Source organism: Aptenodytes patagonicus, chromosome 4, assembly GCF_965638725.1.
Source record: "Aptenodytes patagonicus chromosome 4, bAptPat1.pri.cur, whole genome shotgun sequence".
NCBI lineage: Eukaryota > Metazoa > Chordata > Aves > Sphenisciformes > Spheniscidae > Aptenodytes > Aptenodytes patagonicus.
In genome coordinates, this window is record NC_134952.1 from 71,775,651 (window position 1) to 71,794,116 (window position 18,466).

An 18,466-nucleotide genomic window follows, 5' to 3' on the forward strand; every position below is an offset into this window, starting at 1 on the left:
CACGCAAGGGGGAACAGTTGTGTGTAGTTCTAGATAGTGGATTTGGTTGTGAATTACTGCTGTGTTTTGGCAACCATCTCAGGATTACGAGTAAGCGTCTATAGATGCAGGAGGGGCAGGACTTCTGAGACACGCTTCTCTTCAGTGTTTTCTGTGACTTTGATGAGTTTCAGTCCTGCCTGTTCTGACGGTTGTCAAAGACCCCTTCCTGGTTCCTAATTTACAATCTGTGGGACTTAGTTTCTTTGCTAGAGTTGTGAATTCCACTTATGGAGGAGCAGACCTAACTCTGGGGAGCTGCTGTCCGTGGTTGCCCTCAAAAGTCTTTTCGAGGAATGGGGTCTCACCAAGCTTCTTTTCACAGCTTCCCCAAAGAAATCCAGTCTGGAGTCCTAGAGGTTATTTCTCCTCCTGCTTCTTATTATCCAGAACTTTCCAACCTGAAGAAAACATTTGGGGATTCGGAGGACAGAGTAAGGTAAGATAGCTATATAAAACCTAAGAACTTTGCTAAGAGTATAAAATGGAAAATTCTGCAAAAGTCAACATTGTTTGAGCTGATAATGTTTTTGTATTTCAGAGCTAATGGACCTCAAGTGTACTTTTGTTAAAAATTATTACACAAGGGGATCTTGAGAAAAGCTATGCTGCACGTCAGCTTCAGGGTGAGAGCCAAGGCTTCTCCTTTGGGTGTGGACTCTAGGCATCCCACAGGTTTTAAACCAGATGGATAATGCCAAGAGGCGGTAGGCTAGATGATCTGGTCATAAAGGAAAAAACAGGAAAATGTTTTATGTGACAGATGAGGGAGAGGCTCTGTGAACACACAAAGGAAACCCCATGTGGCCCCTTAGCTAACTAGTAACGACTACTGTGGGTTTAATTACTGACCTAACTTTTGGTGATCGTGGACTTTTTATGCTACTGTTAATAATATATCCTAACTGGTGATTTCATTCACTCATGTGCCCCAAATTTACTGAGACAGAGATTCTAACCTAACCAAATTGATTTATTGGAGGAAATTAATTTTCTTTTGATCAACAATAACTTAATTTATCAGAAGCTACCCCAACAATGCAGCAAGAGAGCTGCAGTACTGAGAGTTTGGGTCGAAGGAAATCAGCAAGTGTATGTATGCATGTAGATTGGGTTTATAGATAAACCTTATATCTTTCAGAGCATAAATATGTTTACATACTTATACTTAAGTTTCAGATATGATTAGATTTGAATCAGATACACTTTTATGTTAATTAAATACTGATAAACTACTCTCTAGTCTTTTAGCATTGATTATCAAACATCAGCTTCATCCTCTGGTAAAATGAGAGACTGTACTTTGTAGAAAAAAATCTGTGTTTACATTTAAACCTGAAAATGACCTTTATCAACCTGTGTTCTGTGCTGTTCATCAGTGAAAGCACTTAATTTCAGATCTTTAAATAGTCACTGTGTGTTGATCTCTACTGTTCATAATATAATGAGTAGAATCTTTACGTCATTTGACATGAATATACTTGTCAGACATTTTGTTTCAGGCTGCATTGATACAGATCAAAATTTTTTGCTTAGTTAATGTTAACTTTTATAGGAAAGTCAAATTATTTACAAATGTTTACACTGATTATAGAGGAATTTTTATTCACTCATCAATGAGTTAGAATACTAAACCTTACAGTTTTACTGTAGACAAAAAACCGCAGAGCATTAGAAATGCTTTTATTATAGATATAACCCTTGCAACCCCCCCAAAAAGCTTATCAGAATTTGCTGCTTATGTTTAGGTGGAGAACTAAACAGAATTTGGATTATAGCTTTTTAATGCTATATGCCCAACCTAAGGGAACATTTTATTTACAGGTATGTTCACATTATCATTAAGTAGCTGCAATACATCTGTACTGATTATTAGCTTTGGCGATTTTAATTTGTTTCAAAGGCCTCAATAAAATCAGCAAGCTATTGTCGTCATCTGTGTATTTTGCCTGTGCTCTTTACAAGCATCCACCTATTTCTGTGTTTATGTAAATCTTGCAGCCAGGTACTATTTGATTAAATCCATTTGTACCTTCCTGTCATTTGTGAGGTCGAAGAACAAGGTAACTGAAGCATGAAACCCTTATTTGATTAGGTTAAGAAAGTCAGAGTTTAATGTGTTTTCACTTGGTGCAGCAAGACAGAACAGTCGTGGTAGCTCCAGGTTATAACCCAGATCACAGTGAACCAAAAACCCCTTACAGATAGGGAAACATACCAGTATAGAGATACTGGAGACAAGGTTAAACTGCAAGTTGGTACAGATCCTAAATTCTCCAGAAGATTTAGAGTGTTAGACTTTAAGAAGATCCCCGTGCATTCAGGCTTAGGTTTAGCCATCATCTAGGTTTGTGCTAATTTGCACTTCATAAAGACGATAATCACCACCAGAGATTCCAAAATTTATCATGACTGTTCAATAATGGAACAGATCCATAAAATTTCATGTAGCTCATGGATGTCGACAGTTTTAAAAAAAGCTCAGAACAGCATTTTCCTTAGTTCTTAGTTTTCCTGGGTCTTCTCCTGCTCGAACAGGCCTCAGACTCTGTATCACGTAAGTACATCACAAGATTCCCAGAAGCAGGAGAGAAGACCGCAATAGCAGGCTTCTCGTACGATTCTTGTCAGTATTTAACACAAACGCATTTGAGCTGGGCTACTCAAGAGTCTATGCTCTGTTCTCAAATTTGGCATAGGCACTCAGAAGACAGGAGGACAAAGAAAAATGTTGTCTATTGCACAGTTAAGGTTTGCTGGAAAATGAAGTATTTTCCCGTCACTTTCGTGTATTTTTAAGAACGCTACCCAAGTTTACTAAGTGCACTAGAGCATTAAGGCATGGGAAACATGGTGAAGGGAAATGTTAAGCATGCTGCCAGACACTTAATGTCCCTTTCTGTTATAAAGTTCTCCAAGCATTCATGTTTGCATGGAAATGACTTACTTAATGTATTTGTATTTTTAAAGAAATTTGAGAATATGTGTTTTCTTATCTGGGACGTTATATAAGGATGAACTGTGTTACTCGGAGCGAAGCCTGGATTGTGACGGCCTGGTGGTAGTTATAGCTCCATTCAGAATTTTCTTAGAGAGAAACTGCGCTTTCCTCATACCGTTACCACTTCTTCAGTACATCCATTTCTTCATTTGTGTGTCCAGTCTGCAGCTACTTCTGTAGCACAGATGCTGGTCTACCCAGAAAATACTCTGTAGAGTACAGGTGAAAAGAAGGAACACATGCTGCCATAAAGTTAGTCATGATCTCCCTCCATTTGGAAGCCTTGTATTAATGGAAAGCAAATAACTTAAAAATCGCTTTCCTCAGCCTGGTACAAAGATTTACTTCAGTAATCTTAGGGAAAACTTGAACTAGCTTAGGTTCTATTTACTGTTTTGTCAGGAATTTGGGTGACTGGTATTAACTTCTGAATTTTGAAAGAAGATAAGCATATGTAATTACTCTTGATGTCTGCAGGATATCATGAGCCAGGCAAGATCTTAGCTGAATCAACACGTAAACACTCATTCTAGGATACTGCTGAATCAGGATTTAAGCAAGTAGCTTTGTGAAGTCCATTGAAGCTAACAGGGTTACACTGTGGATGAACCTTACCTACTGATCAAACATAACCTTTGAAAAAAGACAATAAATCCCATCAGTCTTCTCTCTCCCCTCTCTCTCCCCTCTCTCTCCCCTCTCCCCTTCTCTTCTCTCCCCTTCTCTTCTCTCCCCTTCTCTTCTCTCCCCTTCTCTTCTCTCCCCTTCTCTTCTCTCCCCTTCTCTTCTCTCCCCTTCTCTTCTCTCCCCTTCTCCTTGAAGCATCTCTTCTACTTTGCCTGTCTTTCCCCCCCTCCCCGAACCAGCTACTGCTCCTTTCGGGCTTTTTTGTGAAGTTTTCTTAATCAATAAAAAACTAAGAGAACTTTGAAATACTTGTTTCCACTTTCACTATTCTTCCTGGAGTCCACCAGAGCCCCCTGAGACACTTGTAATAATGTCAGAGGCAATATAATGGGATCTTACCATAGCCGTAAAAGCAGGCATTCGAATCCCAGCCTAGTAGTGAGGAGATGCATTTGTTCTTTGTGTCCGTATAGACTTAGTTCATTCTGAAGTGATAAAACATTTCAAATCTGAAAGCACCTTTGAGAAACTCAGATACAGCAGGTTTTGGGAAGTGTTTTCTACTAGCGCTTGGGTGAACCAAAAATAAAACATTAAATAAATCTTGTAGTATCTTCAGTTAAAATCTGAAATAAACTTCAAACTTAGCTAACTGAACTACTGCTATGCTTTTTTCACCTCATGAGTTTTTCCCTTGTGGAGGCTGGGGGAGCTTTGTGTATTCACATGTAACATATATGTATATACTAGTAATATATATTGCCAGCAGCACTTATCTGTACACCATTATTACAGTTTCTCTAGTGTGTTTCTCTAATGGTTTTAAGGCCTGAGCAATAGCTCAGTGAAAGTCATTAGGAGTCTTTGTATTGATTTTTTTTTTTTTCTCCCCCCCGACTAGACTCTAGGTCAAGCCTGTTATTTGGTAGAGTTCCTAAAAGGAATAACTTTCATGAAAGCTCATTTTTAGCTGAAATTTTCTTTATGCTTGTGCTAAAAAAAAAAAAAAATATGTTTATGGAATGAACTATTGGAGGTTTGTTTTCTGTGGAAAATGAGAGAATAAGATTTTTCAGCTTAACAGTCTTCACATTCATTGAATGCTGATTCAAAATATAAAAATACCCTAATATAATTTAGAAAGGAAGATACTTTCCTGTCTGATGCCTACACTTCCATTGTATGCTACCACTTTTTTGTTGCTTCTTCATTTTTACTTCTCTTAGACAGATAACCCACATAAGAAAAACGCGTGGAAACCCATTTATTGTCTATCATTTAGGAAATTTACATAGCCTTGCTATTGTGCACGTATCTTTTTTTCATCCCAAAGTACTGATGAGTGAAGGGAAATGAGCTGCGACCGTGCTCTGCTGGCCTTCTCATGGCAATGGGGCAAATGGACTACACAGTCCATATCTTAAACTTTCTGATCCAGCTGTGTACAGCCACTGCATAATCTCCTTTGGTAGATAAGAGCATATGAAAAACAAGTAGCTGTAAGCTGAAGCCAGAAAAATTCAAAGTAGAATTTGGGTACCACGTACTAAACGTTCATGATAATTACACATAGTATAACTTACTGAAAAAGAACTGGTACTGAAATCTCTACGCGATGGCAGATGCTCTTCAAGAAGATGTGCTTTAGTTGAACACAAATTACGGGCTCAGTACAGGGTTGAATAAACAACTTCTAATGGCCTGCGCTACACAGGATATCAAACTACATTCTCCAATATTCACTTTTAACTGTCAGCTCCAGAAAAGGCAGTTTCAGACTTCTCACTGTGCAAAACTACTTTCAGTTCATAACTACACTCATACCCGCTTTGCATCACAGCCTCCATATTTTTCATCTTTACTACTTTTGTACGCTTTCTTCTAGTGTTTCTTGATATGGTGGTCTCACTAGGTTTTTGAGATACTCCTCTCTCTGCCTTTCGTCCTTTTTTGGGTGCCCCTCAATTTCTCTTTAAGGATTCTCTGAAACTCTCTTTGATTTCTTGCTCTTCTCCCTTTACATCTAGCTACAGGATATCCTCTTAGCTCATTTAATGTTATGCAAGATTTCTTGTAAGTTGATGTTTTGGGGGTTTTTTTGTTGTTCTCTTCTGCATAACTGTCACCTCAACACAATCCCCAGATCTCAGAATCTGTTAATAAGCATTCATCTTGATCAGTTCATCTCCATCTATCTATTTTTTGTTATCTTACCATCAGCAAAAGCTGACAGAGTCAAAACACATCTCTTAAACTTGTCTTTCAAACTTCATTGTACGTCTTCCTGGGTTCGCTGTTGACAATGCATTTCTCCCCCGCCAGCCCTACGCTTGGAGTAATGGCCAAATTCAGCTAAAAGCTGTGGGCCTGGTCTCTCATGCTCTTGCTGCTGACTCTGCGCTGAGTCAGTTGAGGATGCAAAACCAGCAGGAAACCATGCATTTTTCTTCTCATAGCATTCATCTTCTACCTATTCAGCTTTCTGAATCAGATTCCAGCGCCACCAGACAAGCACCAGGGCCAATGAAGTACAGCAGTTAGATTAAATTAACTGTATCATTACACTGCACCCCAACAACATTTTCCTGAAGGCGTAGCCTCCTCTTCCTGTGTTTTTCACACCCATAGTGAATTCAAACCCTGAATTACTTGCTCCTTAATTATTTCTGGAATTCATTTATTTCCTTTGTGTCATTACCTCTAAACTCCTTGTTTGGACTCATTATCCTCAGCTTTAGTAACTGGAACAGCTTCTGGCGTTTCAGATCCCCCATTCTTCTCTGAAAGCCATGCAAAAATGCAGCCCAGGCCTTTCCCATTTCCTTGATGGATGTCAGTCTCCTCTTCCAAGTATCCTTTAGCTGGCTCTGTTGCTGTATTCAGTGCCAGCCTTTACAGAGCCTCTATGTATTCCTGTCCTTCAGTGTGCTTCGCAGCATGTTCTTTCCTTCGTGACTAGTATTCCCTGAAACAACTTGCTTTGTACTAGCGTCTCAGTAATCATCCACAGTTCTTCTGTGGATCCTTTTAGGTACGATAAAGTCTGCCCAGGCTACTTTACAGAGCTTTTAACCATCTGCTTTAGACGCCTCTCTTTTCAAACAATTTGCTCCTGCTGCTTATCAATGCTTACACAACTTCAGTACAAACTGTCTACTGCCTTCTTCCTTAACCTCTATCTTTTTGCTTAATGTTTTCTTTTAAGTGAGATCTCTTTAAGGTAGGGAGTCCTCCTTTCTCGAAAAAGTGAGAAGCAGCACTCATAGTGTTATAGTCACTCCTGTAAATAAATATTTAATGAATGATACTGAAACAGAGATATACGTAGAAGCTAAATAGCAACCCACTGTAGTTTGGCACAACTTCAGTACACGCTGTACAGCAGTCAAACACAAGGCAGTTATCACTGACATGTGGCAACATCACCACCACTTGCCTTCTGGTTTTTTGTTGCTTTTTTTTTTCCCCCCAGCTGGAAGATGATATTATAGCCAAACCTGATTACATTCAAAGTATAAAAAACTTTGCTGCTAAACAGTCCCAAGAGTGGATGATTCTTGAGTTCTCTCAGCTTGGATTTATTGGTAAGTATTAAGACCTCAGCAGGGTCAATTGGATTTGGAGCTGTGTAGGTCGAGTAGGTCTCACTCGGGATTACGTTTCAAAGCATGGAAGGACTAACATATCAGAACTTCCTTGGTTCTTCAGGAAAGCTCCCAGGGAAAGTCTTTTACTTTCTGTGCTCTTTAAAACTGTCATTTTAATGCAGAGTCTCCTCAACACAGGATCTAGTAGTTGGGTTCCCATAAGAAGCAAGTAGTTCCACCTCGGGGCACTATGTGCCCCTGTAGCGTGTAGTCTTCTTTTCAAGAATGGAATTTGAACAATCTGTAAAAAATCTGCTTCCTTTCCTTTGTGGAGCAGAACATGCGTCCCATATCATAGGGAAGGGTTTTTATTATTTTTAGTAGTAAGCTTCTTTTTATATTTTTTACTCAGTTCTAATACAATTTACTTGTGATAACATCTTGTGTTAGGTCAAACAAAGAAATCTAACAAAATCTGCTAATAGAAATAGCAAGAGAACTAAATGAACAGTGATAGTATTTTAAAAGCAACATTTTTCATATCTACATCTTAATTTAAAGATATTCAGTATAGTATTGCCAGTGAAATTGCATGCCTAGCATTTTGAGGAATTATTCAGACTTCATTTCATCTGAGACACTGATACAGGTGACTGACAGATTTGTGTTTGGAACTAAGATGTAACTGCATGCTTAATTAGTCAACTGGTTGACTATGTGAGAATATCTCCAGTCATGGAATGGAAATCTTTTCAAAATCCCAACCAGCTGGAGGATAAGCAAATCTCCAAAGCTGGAGCCTGTGTGAAATTTCTAAATATCAGAATTACATCCATGTGTTTAAGGCTGGAGTAAACATAAAGCTGGTGATTTTTGCGCAGCAATAAAAATGTCTGAATATGCAACTTCTTGTCTTGCTTTCAGGAAAATTGTTTAAATCAGGAGACCTGCCACTCATAGTGGAATTTTTTCTCATGTTCTATAAAGATAAGCCCATAGACTGGCTTATAGACCACCTGCTCTGGGTTAAAGTGTGCAATCCAGAAAAGGATGCAGTAAGTATGTCTATGAATTTATGAACTTAAGTAATATTCAAACAGTCTCAGTGACAAAATAATTTATTTTCAAAAAGCAGAATAGAAATCTCTCAAACCTGACTTTCTTTGGAATTTGTGGGGAAAGATCTGCTGCAGACCTGCATAGAGTGGCACGGTGTTTGAGCCCAGTAGGGCATATGGAGAGGCCTGACTCACAGAAATTCAGATTTCCTCACCAGAGCTGTTTTGCCTCCGTCAGCTCAGAACATGGACAGCACAAGCTCACATCTGCCTGCAGCTGGTCACGTAGGCAACCCTGCAGCACCAAAGAAAATTTTGAATATGTAGATCTGTGTGGACTATCACTTCTCATAATCTGCTGCTGACCTTCTAATATGGAAGTCAGTACAATTTTACAGTCACAGTTGTTCTGAATTTTGCATACCAATTCCTTTCTTTCAGGAAGCAGAACTTAAGTGTTTTGCTTTAAATCTTTTACTACCTGGGGAAAAAATTGACTGTTTGCCTGAAAAAAAAAAATGCAGGGAAACATGTAGATCGAATTAACTAAATGATACTTTTCGCTGAAAATGCAAGAAACACTTGTGTTGAATTGCAAAGGTGCCATTTCTAGCACTACAGGTGAGCCCAATGATATGTTAAGGATTTCTTTATGTCCTTTTGCATTCTTTCTCTTGCCAGTCTTTGGTGCTGGTCACTACTCACACTCTTCTTGTATAACAGACTGTCCCACGGAGCACTGACCGGAGTTTCTGCTCCTTCTTGGTTTTTATGGTTCAAGAGTTTTATTTGATTAGTGTAGCCAGTCCCCACTCCAGGTATTCGCACATGTTACTTTTGTGTTGATAAAGAAGGAAGAAGAGACAGATAGGCGTTGTGCAGAGTAGGAGATTGAGGGGAGTGGAACAAACAAGCTTCAAGTTTTACTGTGTAGCAGAGGTGACTCCTGGGGATAGCAGAAGGTCCCTGGTTTTACACTTAGTAATGCCACTGAGGACTCTTGATTGCCACTTCATAGAGATAGGAGTAAGCTTTGAAATCCCACTCCATGGGTTAGGCCAGCTCATAGGAGTTAGCGTGAGCCTCAAGTACCTCTAATTTAGGTTCTTGCCTGCCTGTGATAACAGAATAATAAAAAAAAGATACTATTGTGTTAGTATCACCCATTCCAGATCTGTCTAACATGTGCCAACTTCCATCCGATAGATGAAACATTTTACTTTTATTTTTTAAATTACTGTTCTAGCTTCTAAGACCTGATTCATACCTAAAACGAAGCTGTGTTCGTGAAAGGCAGGCAGGCAGCTCGTGCGAGTCTGCTCTGGCCAGGCCAAAGCAGAGTGGTATCAGCAAGTTTCTAGTGAGTTTCACTTCTGCAATTGCAATTTCAATTGCTGTGGGTAGCAAAACCCTATTGAGACAAGTCAGTCTCACGCTGCCCTTGGGCGGGAATGACCAGTGGCGTGACCTGCTGGGACTATTCATGGGAATGCAGAAAATGGAGGCTGGGAGGAAGACAGAGATCCCGGCTGCTGCTCCTCCTCTGCTTGACAGATTAAAGCAGCGGACTTTCCTACAGGTGCCAGAGAAGGCAAGCTGACAGAAATCCTCACGCTCCCCCCTTTCCAAGCAACTAGGAGTGTCACTAAGTGATCACACACTATGCCTCACGGGAGGGTCAACGGGGCACCTGTTCGTGCCTTTTATGGGCCATCCTGTGGTGATGGGTGTTTGGCACATGTTTTCAGCTGAGTTTTAACATACCAAGACTCAGCTACATCTGCTCACCAAGTTGGAAAAGGCAGTCTGTGATGATCAGAGCCATCAGATCTCTGCGTGATTCAGAAACTTCATGATGTTTGCCTCCCGTGAACCATCATCCAGTTCTGGGGTCTCCAGTACAAAAAAGACATGGACCAGTTAGAGTGGGTGCAGAGCAAGGCCACAAAAATGATCGGAGGGATGGAACACCTCTCCTATGAAGAAAGGCGGAGAGAGTTGGGGCTGTTCAACCTGGAGAAGAGAAGGCTCCAGGAAGACCGTATTGCAGCCTATCAGTACTTAAAGGAGGCTTATAAGAAATACTTTTTACCAGGGCCTGTCATGACAGGACAAGGGGCAACAATCTTAAATTGAAAGAGGGTAGATTTAGATTGAACGTAAGGAAGACATTTTTTACAGTGAGGGTGGTGAGACACTGGAACAGGTTGCCCAGAGCAGCTGTGGATGACCCATCACTGGAAGTGTTGAAAGTCAGGTTGGACGGGGCTTTGAGCAACCTGATCTAGTGACAGATGTCCCTGCCCATGGCAGGGGGTTTGGAACTAGATGATCTTTAAAGGTCCCTTTGAACCCAAACCATTCTATGGTTCTGTGATCATATGCAGTGGCATGTATCTATCAAGTGTAGTGGGGACTAGCAGGCTGCAAAGATGGGAGCCCTGACTCAACAAGGAGCCTTATCTCAGTTTCTGCACAAATGACCACACCAGTCCTGCGCTACTGATTATTCTCAGCTGCTACCATAAGTAGCTCTTTTGGTAGTGCTGCCGTAGAATAAAAGGAGACATGCTAGAGACTACATTATTATAGGGGATGAACTGCAAACCCTGTCAGGAGAAAGATCACATTTCTTTTCTTCTAATAATTTTTTTCCTGGCAAAAGTATAGTCTGCTTTTCAAAGAAACAGCTGCCAATAAATCAATTTGCATGTATTGTGTTTTTACATTGTTTTGCTGAACATCTGCTGTGGACAAACATAAAAATACTTAGTATTTTCTATAGCCTTCCAGGTGGTTTTGAACTTTTAATTAGTACTTCTGTGGAAACCACAAATCCCCCATGAGTTTTGGTGTTTAAGCCAGCTGAGTGAAGACTATCACTTCTAGCTTTAGAAGGCATTGATACAATTTATGTAACATATTTCTTTTATAAAACTGAAAGCACTTGATTGAAGAGGTAAACACATCCTCCTCTCAAATCTAAAGATGTGAGACATGGGATACAGAGAAGTTAAATGATCTTCCAAACTCATACAATAATTCTGTGGCAGAACCGAGAGTACAATCCAGAGAGTCTCATTTTAGCTCTGTTCTATGCCATTATGCTTCATTATGTCTCATTAATTATTGTAGCATTTTTGCTTCATTGTATCAAGCTACGCTGCTCTGTAGATACAGGGCAAAAAATTACATTTAAAGAAGTAATTTGCTATCATTCAAAAATCAAGAAACTCAGAAATTAGTACCAATTACAGTTATTTAATTCCCCGGTATATGTCATGTCACAAAGTGTACTAAACTGGAAAATCAGGATTGAAATACAGTATCTAAGGGCTTTATGTAATTATAAGAGAACAGATACATAACTTACAGTATAGTATAGTACATTATAAGCCTCTCAAACATAGCAGAAATAGCCAAAATGATAAAGATTGAAATGTAACCAGAATCTATCTCAAGAAGGTCAGTTTTGGTCAAAATAGTTTAAATAGAATGATATGGCAAGGCCAAGAGTTGAAATGAAATTTGCCAGAAACAGTTAAAAACCATCAGTTTCAGATTTGAGGTCCATTTTTGTCACTCTTGAGGTGTGATTGATGGTATACAGTACAGGAATCCCTGAATTAGAGGTGGTTGAGCCTTCAAATCTACATAGCACCATGAGTGGAATTACGAGTTTAAGTCTAGAAACAGTGTATTTGAAATAAGGTGACTGTTAATCTAAGGATTACTCATTTAAATATGGATAGAAAACCTGGACCCGTACCCTCAACTACATAATGAAATTGCCTTGTGGAACTTAGTTTGTCTCTCCTTTATTTAAATAAAACTTCACTCCCTTTTACTTTCTTTCCAGATACACTGTGAAAAGGAAAAGGCAAAATTACGTATCCGTGCTAAACCATCTCTCTTTCAGCATGTGGGAATTTATTCTTCATTGGCTGGGAAGATACAGAATTTGAAAGTAAGGATGAGAAATTAATGCCATATTTCTAAATTACATGCTTGTGTTCTGACTTGTTTCTCAAATCAGTTTCAAGCATTGCATCTTTGGCATTAGATGGCATTTCCATATCCAGGAACGTTGGTTTGCAGATTTGGGGGAGGATATTGATCTGGCATCTAAACTGCAGGTGGGGCACACTGCTTCTGCACAGACATCTTTGGATCTCTAATCTGAACACTTGTACCAGTCATAGTAGCATTTCATGGCATGTAGGAACGCTCTTCACAGCACAAGGTTTCATGTGCTCTGCACTGTACAAACGCAAATGGCTACGATGATTTGTTTTGGCCGAATAGTCCACACTACCAATACGAGGGACTGCTAAAGGTATACTGGTAGGACAAGAGTGTGGCTATCGTGACGGCCATGGATTTTTTAGGGAGAGTTTGGAGGGCAAACAGTGGATCTACCACCTATCTGATAGGACAAGAGCAATGAAGCACCACACTTCAGGGATGTCCTGATGGCGCCATTTAAAACTAGTCATGAGATCATTCGAATTGCTGTACTGGATCAGACTACAGGTTCACATAGCCGTTAGCAGAGACCAATATCGGATGTTCTGGCAGAAGGCATAGTAGACAACTATGAAGTAGCCTACTGTGAAGAAGTTTATTTTTAAATCTAGGCAACTGAGAAATAGTCAGTACAGCTCTGTCTATAATCTGTAACATTGAGTCTCAGTGATTACACTGAAATTAATATTCTATTTCTATTAGAAATAGATTGTATATTTTTTTTCACTGAGGTAATTACTTTCTGGCATAGCTTCCTGTAGTAATTCAATATATTGGAGCACTTTTTTTTTCATTGTATGAGTGAAATTACATTTCTTTATATCCAATAGGATAAAGATTTTGGCAAAAATGTGCTACATAAAGCACATAATAATCCACCTGCAAAAGTGGATACAAGCCTAAGAACATACCAGCAATATACCTTGGAAAAAGTTTATAAAGGAAAAGACTGTTTTTGGGCTTCAGCTCCAGTGGCAGGGGACTACATCAGCTTCAGCTTTTTAAGTCCACTAAAAGTTGAAAAGTAAGTATTACATGATATGGAATATGGAAGCCTACATATATCCAGTCTGGAAATGATTGAGTCTGTTCAAAATCACCAGTGCTCAACTGTTCACATAAACCATAGCCTCGTTACAGGCAAAAAATCCATGATTTGCTCTTTATCTGCTCCCCTTCTTGAATTCCCCTCCTGAAATACCTTTCTTCCTTGGTAGTTAGAGAGCTTCTTAATTTTTTGTCCTTTTATTTCTTCAGTTAAATGTTTTACATTCTCTTACGATAACTCCCAAAGGAATTTGTTTTTAACTAATGAATTTCATCAATGGAGTCAATGAAAGCTTTACTTGTACAGTTGTCAACAGAAAGGCTGTTTGCATGATGTCAAGTCAAAGGCTGTGTCCCAGACCAGACATTTATCAGCGCAGGTGAAAGCGAAGAGAAAATATCGCTATTGTGGGGAAATAATGAAGAGTGAATTAATAAAGGTGGGATTCAGTTGAAGATTCAGAGACTTGAATGTAGGTGTTTACAGTAGAGATGTCTACGTAAGGTAGGTGTGTAAGCTCCTACTATACATGACAGATAGAGATCCATTTGATACAGTTAGGGGAAGCTAGACAGCTATTCATCTCATTCTCTACTTGGTCACCTCAGTCAGTTGCTAAGTCTCATTAACTGCATTGAGCGTATCTCCATTGCCTGTAATGAGAGCTTGAACACTTGGGTCACAGTCAGACTTCTAACTTCACAAGTTTGGTTCTACAGCCAAGTCCCACCCTGAATGTTTTTCTCATTCTAAAAAAAGAAACTATCATCATCTTCTGTTTTCACACCATTCAACTTGGGTGTCTTTGAAAGGAAGACACCTGTAGCTTAAGATAGAGAACTGTTTTTCAGAAGGACTTACTCTATGAACAATACAAATTGAGGCTGGCACCAAAAGCAGCAGTCCTGCCTGGTTCAGCAAAGTTTCTTCTTCTCTCTGTGTCAGATTGGAGAACAGATCTGAGTTAAAACTAACCTAGCAAGAAATACGGTTCCAGGAGAGTCTCTCTGACACGAATTACCATAATTACCATATCTCTGTAATGATATTCAGAGAGAAAACTCCTTCGCTGTTGTTACGCTTCCTCCCAAAACTGGTCACAAAACTAAGAGACTTCCATTTCTGCAAAGATTGTGGATTTCTCATTTATTTAAAAAAAAATCTAAGAAAGCAAGTCTATATCTCTATCTAGTGAGCTGCACTAAATGACAGTTGTTACAAACACTGGTGTTCTGTGATCAGCACTGTTAATTAACTGGTTTATGCTTTGGGAAACTTGGGTGGCCTATATTTTTGCATTTTCCTGTTACTGGGAAGCTGTGCTGGATGAAGCTAACTTACATAGGGTATTGCCTAATGGCTGGTCCCAGCCCCATCACATTGCTACCTGTGAAAATGTATAGTTAATCCTATAATATTTGGTGGTCTTCTTAGGTCTTGATTGTTTGATACCAGAGGAGGGAGGTTGATGCTTTAAATTTCCTTAGCTCTTCTTGGATCTAAAAACCTAAGAACACTAATGCCAGAAATGTAAAACCAAAAAGGGATTTATTTTTTTTAAATCCCATAGGTGTTTTTGCTTGGATTCTCGCTTTGACAGTGCTGTTGCTCATTGGCTATAAAGGAGATTATTTAGAAGCACCTGAATTGATCAGTATTGATAAAAAGGGGGAATTCTCTTGGCATGTAGCATATGGTCTAGTAGAAACAGGGATTTTTGCTGCCATTGCATTCCAGAAGCCCATCTCACCTCAGCCTTAGGGTGGTAGGAACAGATCAGAGGGCAGATCTCCCTAAGCCATTTAAACCTGGAAAGTTAATTTATTTGGAACTTGAGCACTGAAAAGGGGGAACACTTGCATTCGTGGTGCCAGAGAAAGATGGTTTTAATGCTTGTTCTGTTTAAAATGAAAAAAAGCCTCTAGTATGGTTTGGTCACACATTGGAAAGTTTCAATGCCTATTTCTGTTCTCTATAGCCCACAACTAATTAGAGAAAAGGTATTTGAATCTTTCCTTCAAAACTGGAAAGAATTACTTCCGTAGAACTTTTCTAAGGTATAAAATACCTGGAAATAATACACCTTTATCATCAGGTACTTCTTCAGAAGTGGAAACATGGAGCACCCTGGCGATAAACTGTTTAACACTACCGTGGAAGTGTTGCCAGCTGATGTAAGTCTCTCATTTCCAACTGTAATACACAGTGCTATTTCATTTTAAGAATGGTGTTCAGCATAAAACGTCATGCCCTAGAAAGTATTTCTGGAGATTTTATTGTTTTATTTTTTACAGGAAATGCTAAGAAAAGAACTGGTTGACAATGGAAGTAAATTTAACTACCCAGCAACCAAAGACGGATATTTAAAAATAGGTAAATTGTTTATTGTCACTTCAAAAACAGAAATTTTGTTCTTACGTATAAAATGTTTCTGCATTTGAGAATTTCATTAACTCTGTAATAAACACAACATTCCAAGGTGAACTAGTAAGGAAAAGAAACCCTTTGCGCTACTGCATATTATAGCATGTGATGTTTGACCAATGACTATCCTATTTCGTTTTAAATAATGAAGAACCCTGCCAGCAGTGGCAAAAGCCAAGGCATCTAATTAGAAGAAAAACTAATTGCAGTCTCTGCAAGGTCTTAATAGGATAATTGATTCTGGTTTGGATTTTGCAGCCTTAGCTGAAGACAAGGATTTCTTATGATTATGACAGCATTAACTCGTGCTGCAACCTGAAATGAGATGAAGCATAACGCGATGCACCTTCCCCCTTTTTGCCCCCACCCCTGCTTCCCCTTCTTCCTTCGTCAGGGTGGTGTGTGACTTCGCTTAAACGAACTGCAGATTCTCCACATGCTTGCCAAGGCCTGGTTTCTGCTATTACCTAAACTAAACCGCCACTATGTGAACAAAAACGGACTATTGGGAGATCTGCTTTGCTTGCCACTTTCTTCTGTCTCTTCTACCACATAATTGCTCTTTTCTCCCAATGAACCACTTTCACCTCACCAACGCTTCGTGTCTGCTTTGCCGTGCACCTCTCTCCCACCTCCTCGTGGCTGTTTTGCTCTAATTAGAGATCCAAACCGAAATGCTGTCAACTCACAGTTGCACGTGCAAGTTGATAGGAAATGAGTATCATACATGGGATGAGCGTTTTTCATTTGTCTGCAATGATTTTATGCCATAAACTTTAACAAGGTTAGTTAAAAAGCATTGAACTAGTGAAGAAATGTATCAGAATTGGTCCATGATTCCTAATACATCTTTTTAAAAATAATCATACTTCTCAGAAAAGCTCTTTTAGATTATTTAACGCAACCATGTGTGCCATACATATATGGTCACTACTAACATATTTAAATTTATTTTTTAACATTTGTAGCTATAGGGTCTTTATTTTCTTGTATTCTTCTCCAGCTCCTAGTTGCTGTAACTGAAGGAATGAATCTTTCTTCTTGTTTATAGCTGTATCTTTCAGTTGTTATTGTTTGACTTTTTCCAAAAGATTTTTTCCCCTAATGTTGTATCCCTGGAGTTAATTTATAATTTGTAATTTAGAGCTTTTGCATAAGTTCACTTGGAAGCGCATTTCATTCTAGTATTGGAAGCGTATTTCATTCTAGTATATGTTTGTATGGGTCTTGTTTTTATTTTTTACTTAGGGGCTTTTGAAAATGGGATTGCAGAAGGCAGTATCAATCAGTCAATAGGAAAAATACAGGCTATTCGTTTATCAGTCAATTCTGATTCTCCTGTGTGGGCAATACTTAGTGAGGTAAGCGTGTTAATAAAAGCATTTTAATTAAAGCTTTATTAAATGAGTTTCAGTTCTTCCTACCATATAGTATTGATAATCATTAATTTTTATTAAATTTTGAATGGGATTTTGTGTGGAAAAACTCACACAAGTGGAGAATTATATTAATTATTCAGGGAGGAAGTTAAATTTACTTCATAGAAGAAGTGCTGGAAATGCTCCAATGGGATGATTTTCCAGTTTTTGCAATGCTGTAAGTATAGCCACTAGAATTTGGGTCATGATAAACAAACCAACCAAAGGAGACAGGGAGGCTTTTCTAGCTTTTTTCAGTCACCATCTTGGATATTAACTATAATATGCAAACATTTTCAGATGAACATGTGAGTTTTTTATTCTTCAAATGTCTCCCAAGTGTCTGAATGTGTGCGAACCCAGAAGTAGAAATATTCAGCAGAAGTCACTGAAGAGAATTACTACAGCCTTAAACTATAGCCATAGTTGGAAGGAGGGAAAAGCTGATGTCTTAGGCAATGCTTCTGCATATTTTAGAAAATAATATATTTTGTTTTTTCCAGGTACTTATCAAGACATCTGAAAACTGAAAAAAATACATTTCTGACATGTCGCTTGTTACAGATTATTTGAAAACTAGGCTAACAGCAACAAAAAACTGGCTGGGTAAAAAGAACAAATCCAAACCCATTTAATTCTTGATACTGTGTATTAGGAAAGAGTTGAGATAACTATTATATCTTTATATAAAGAAAATTAAAAGCTATAAAAAACCTGATTATGTTAGTAATTTCTATAAAATGTTCTTATATATGATTAAGGTTTCATATATAAAAATCTCACCTTAGTTTGACAACTTTCAATATATATTATTATAAACAATTGATAAAGCGTTACAGGCTGTCTCAGGGTCTAAAGCATAAAGGTATGATAAGTTTTGCCAGAACTGAAAATACGGACATTTTTGAAAAAATATTAAGGGGACAGTTTTCAACCAGCTCCACTAAGAACACCAGTCAATTTTGGAGGGAAAGTAGAACTGAAAGAAAAGTTGTCAATATTCATTGCAAGTATTTAGAGCAGTCCACAGAGACAGGAACAACTTTACAATATGAAAATGGATCTCAAACTTAACAGAAGTGTGTTTCAGCCTTAATGTAGCATAAGTTATGTTTAATATTTTTTTTTAAATGGGAAGTGCCTACAAGTTACCATTTGAATAACTTGAAACTTAAACAGGTATTGTTCAGAGGATTGTAAAACTTTTCAGTGAATTGTGCATTGAATTAACTACAGGA

At 38.6% G+C, this 18,466-nt stretch overlaps 1 protein-coding gene across 2 annotated transcripts in view; it reads left to right on the forward strand.

Annotated features, from left to right (window-relative positions):
- MGAT4D (MGAT4 family member D) overlaps window positions 1-17,938 on the forward strand; it is a 43,138-nt gene extending 25,200 nt beyond the window's left edge. For both annotated transcript variants that reach the window (XM_076337174.1, XM_076337173.1), the window contains exons 6-15: window positions 365-478; window positions 1,788-1,863; window positions 7,140-7,251; window positions 8,179-8,309; window positions 12,172-12,279; window positions 13,169-13,362; window positions 15,482-15,560; window positions 15,681-15,759; window positions 17,059-17,171; window positions 17,732-17,938. In XM_076337174.1, coding sequence (XP_076193289.1) covers window positions 365-478; window positions 1,788-1,863; window positions 7,140-7,251; window positions 8,179-8,309; window positions 12,172-12,279; window positions 13,169-13,362; window positions 15,482-15,560; window positions 15,681-15,759; window positions 17,059-17,171; window positions 17,732-17,758 — 1,033 coding nt within the window. In that variant the 3' untranslated portion in view covers window positions 17,759-17,938. The remainder of the gene's footprint in view (window positions 1-364; window positions 479-1,787; window positions 1,864-7,139; window positions 7,252-8,178; window positions 8,310-12,171; window positions 12,280-13,168; window positions 13,363-15,481; window positions 15,561-15,680; window positions 15,760-17,058; window positions 17,172-17,731) is intronic.
- The last annotated feature ends 528 nt before the right edge of the window (window positions 17,939-18,466 follow it).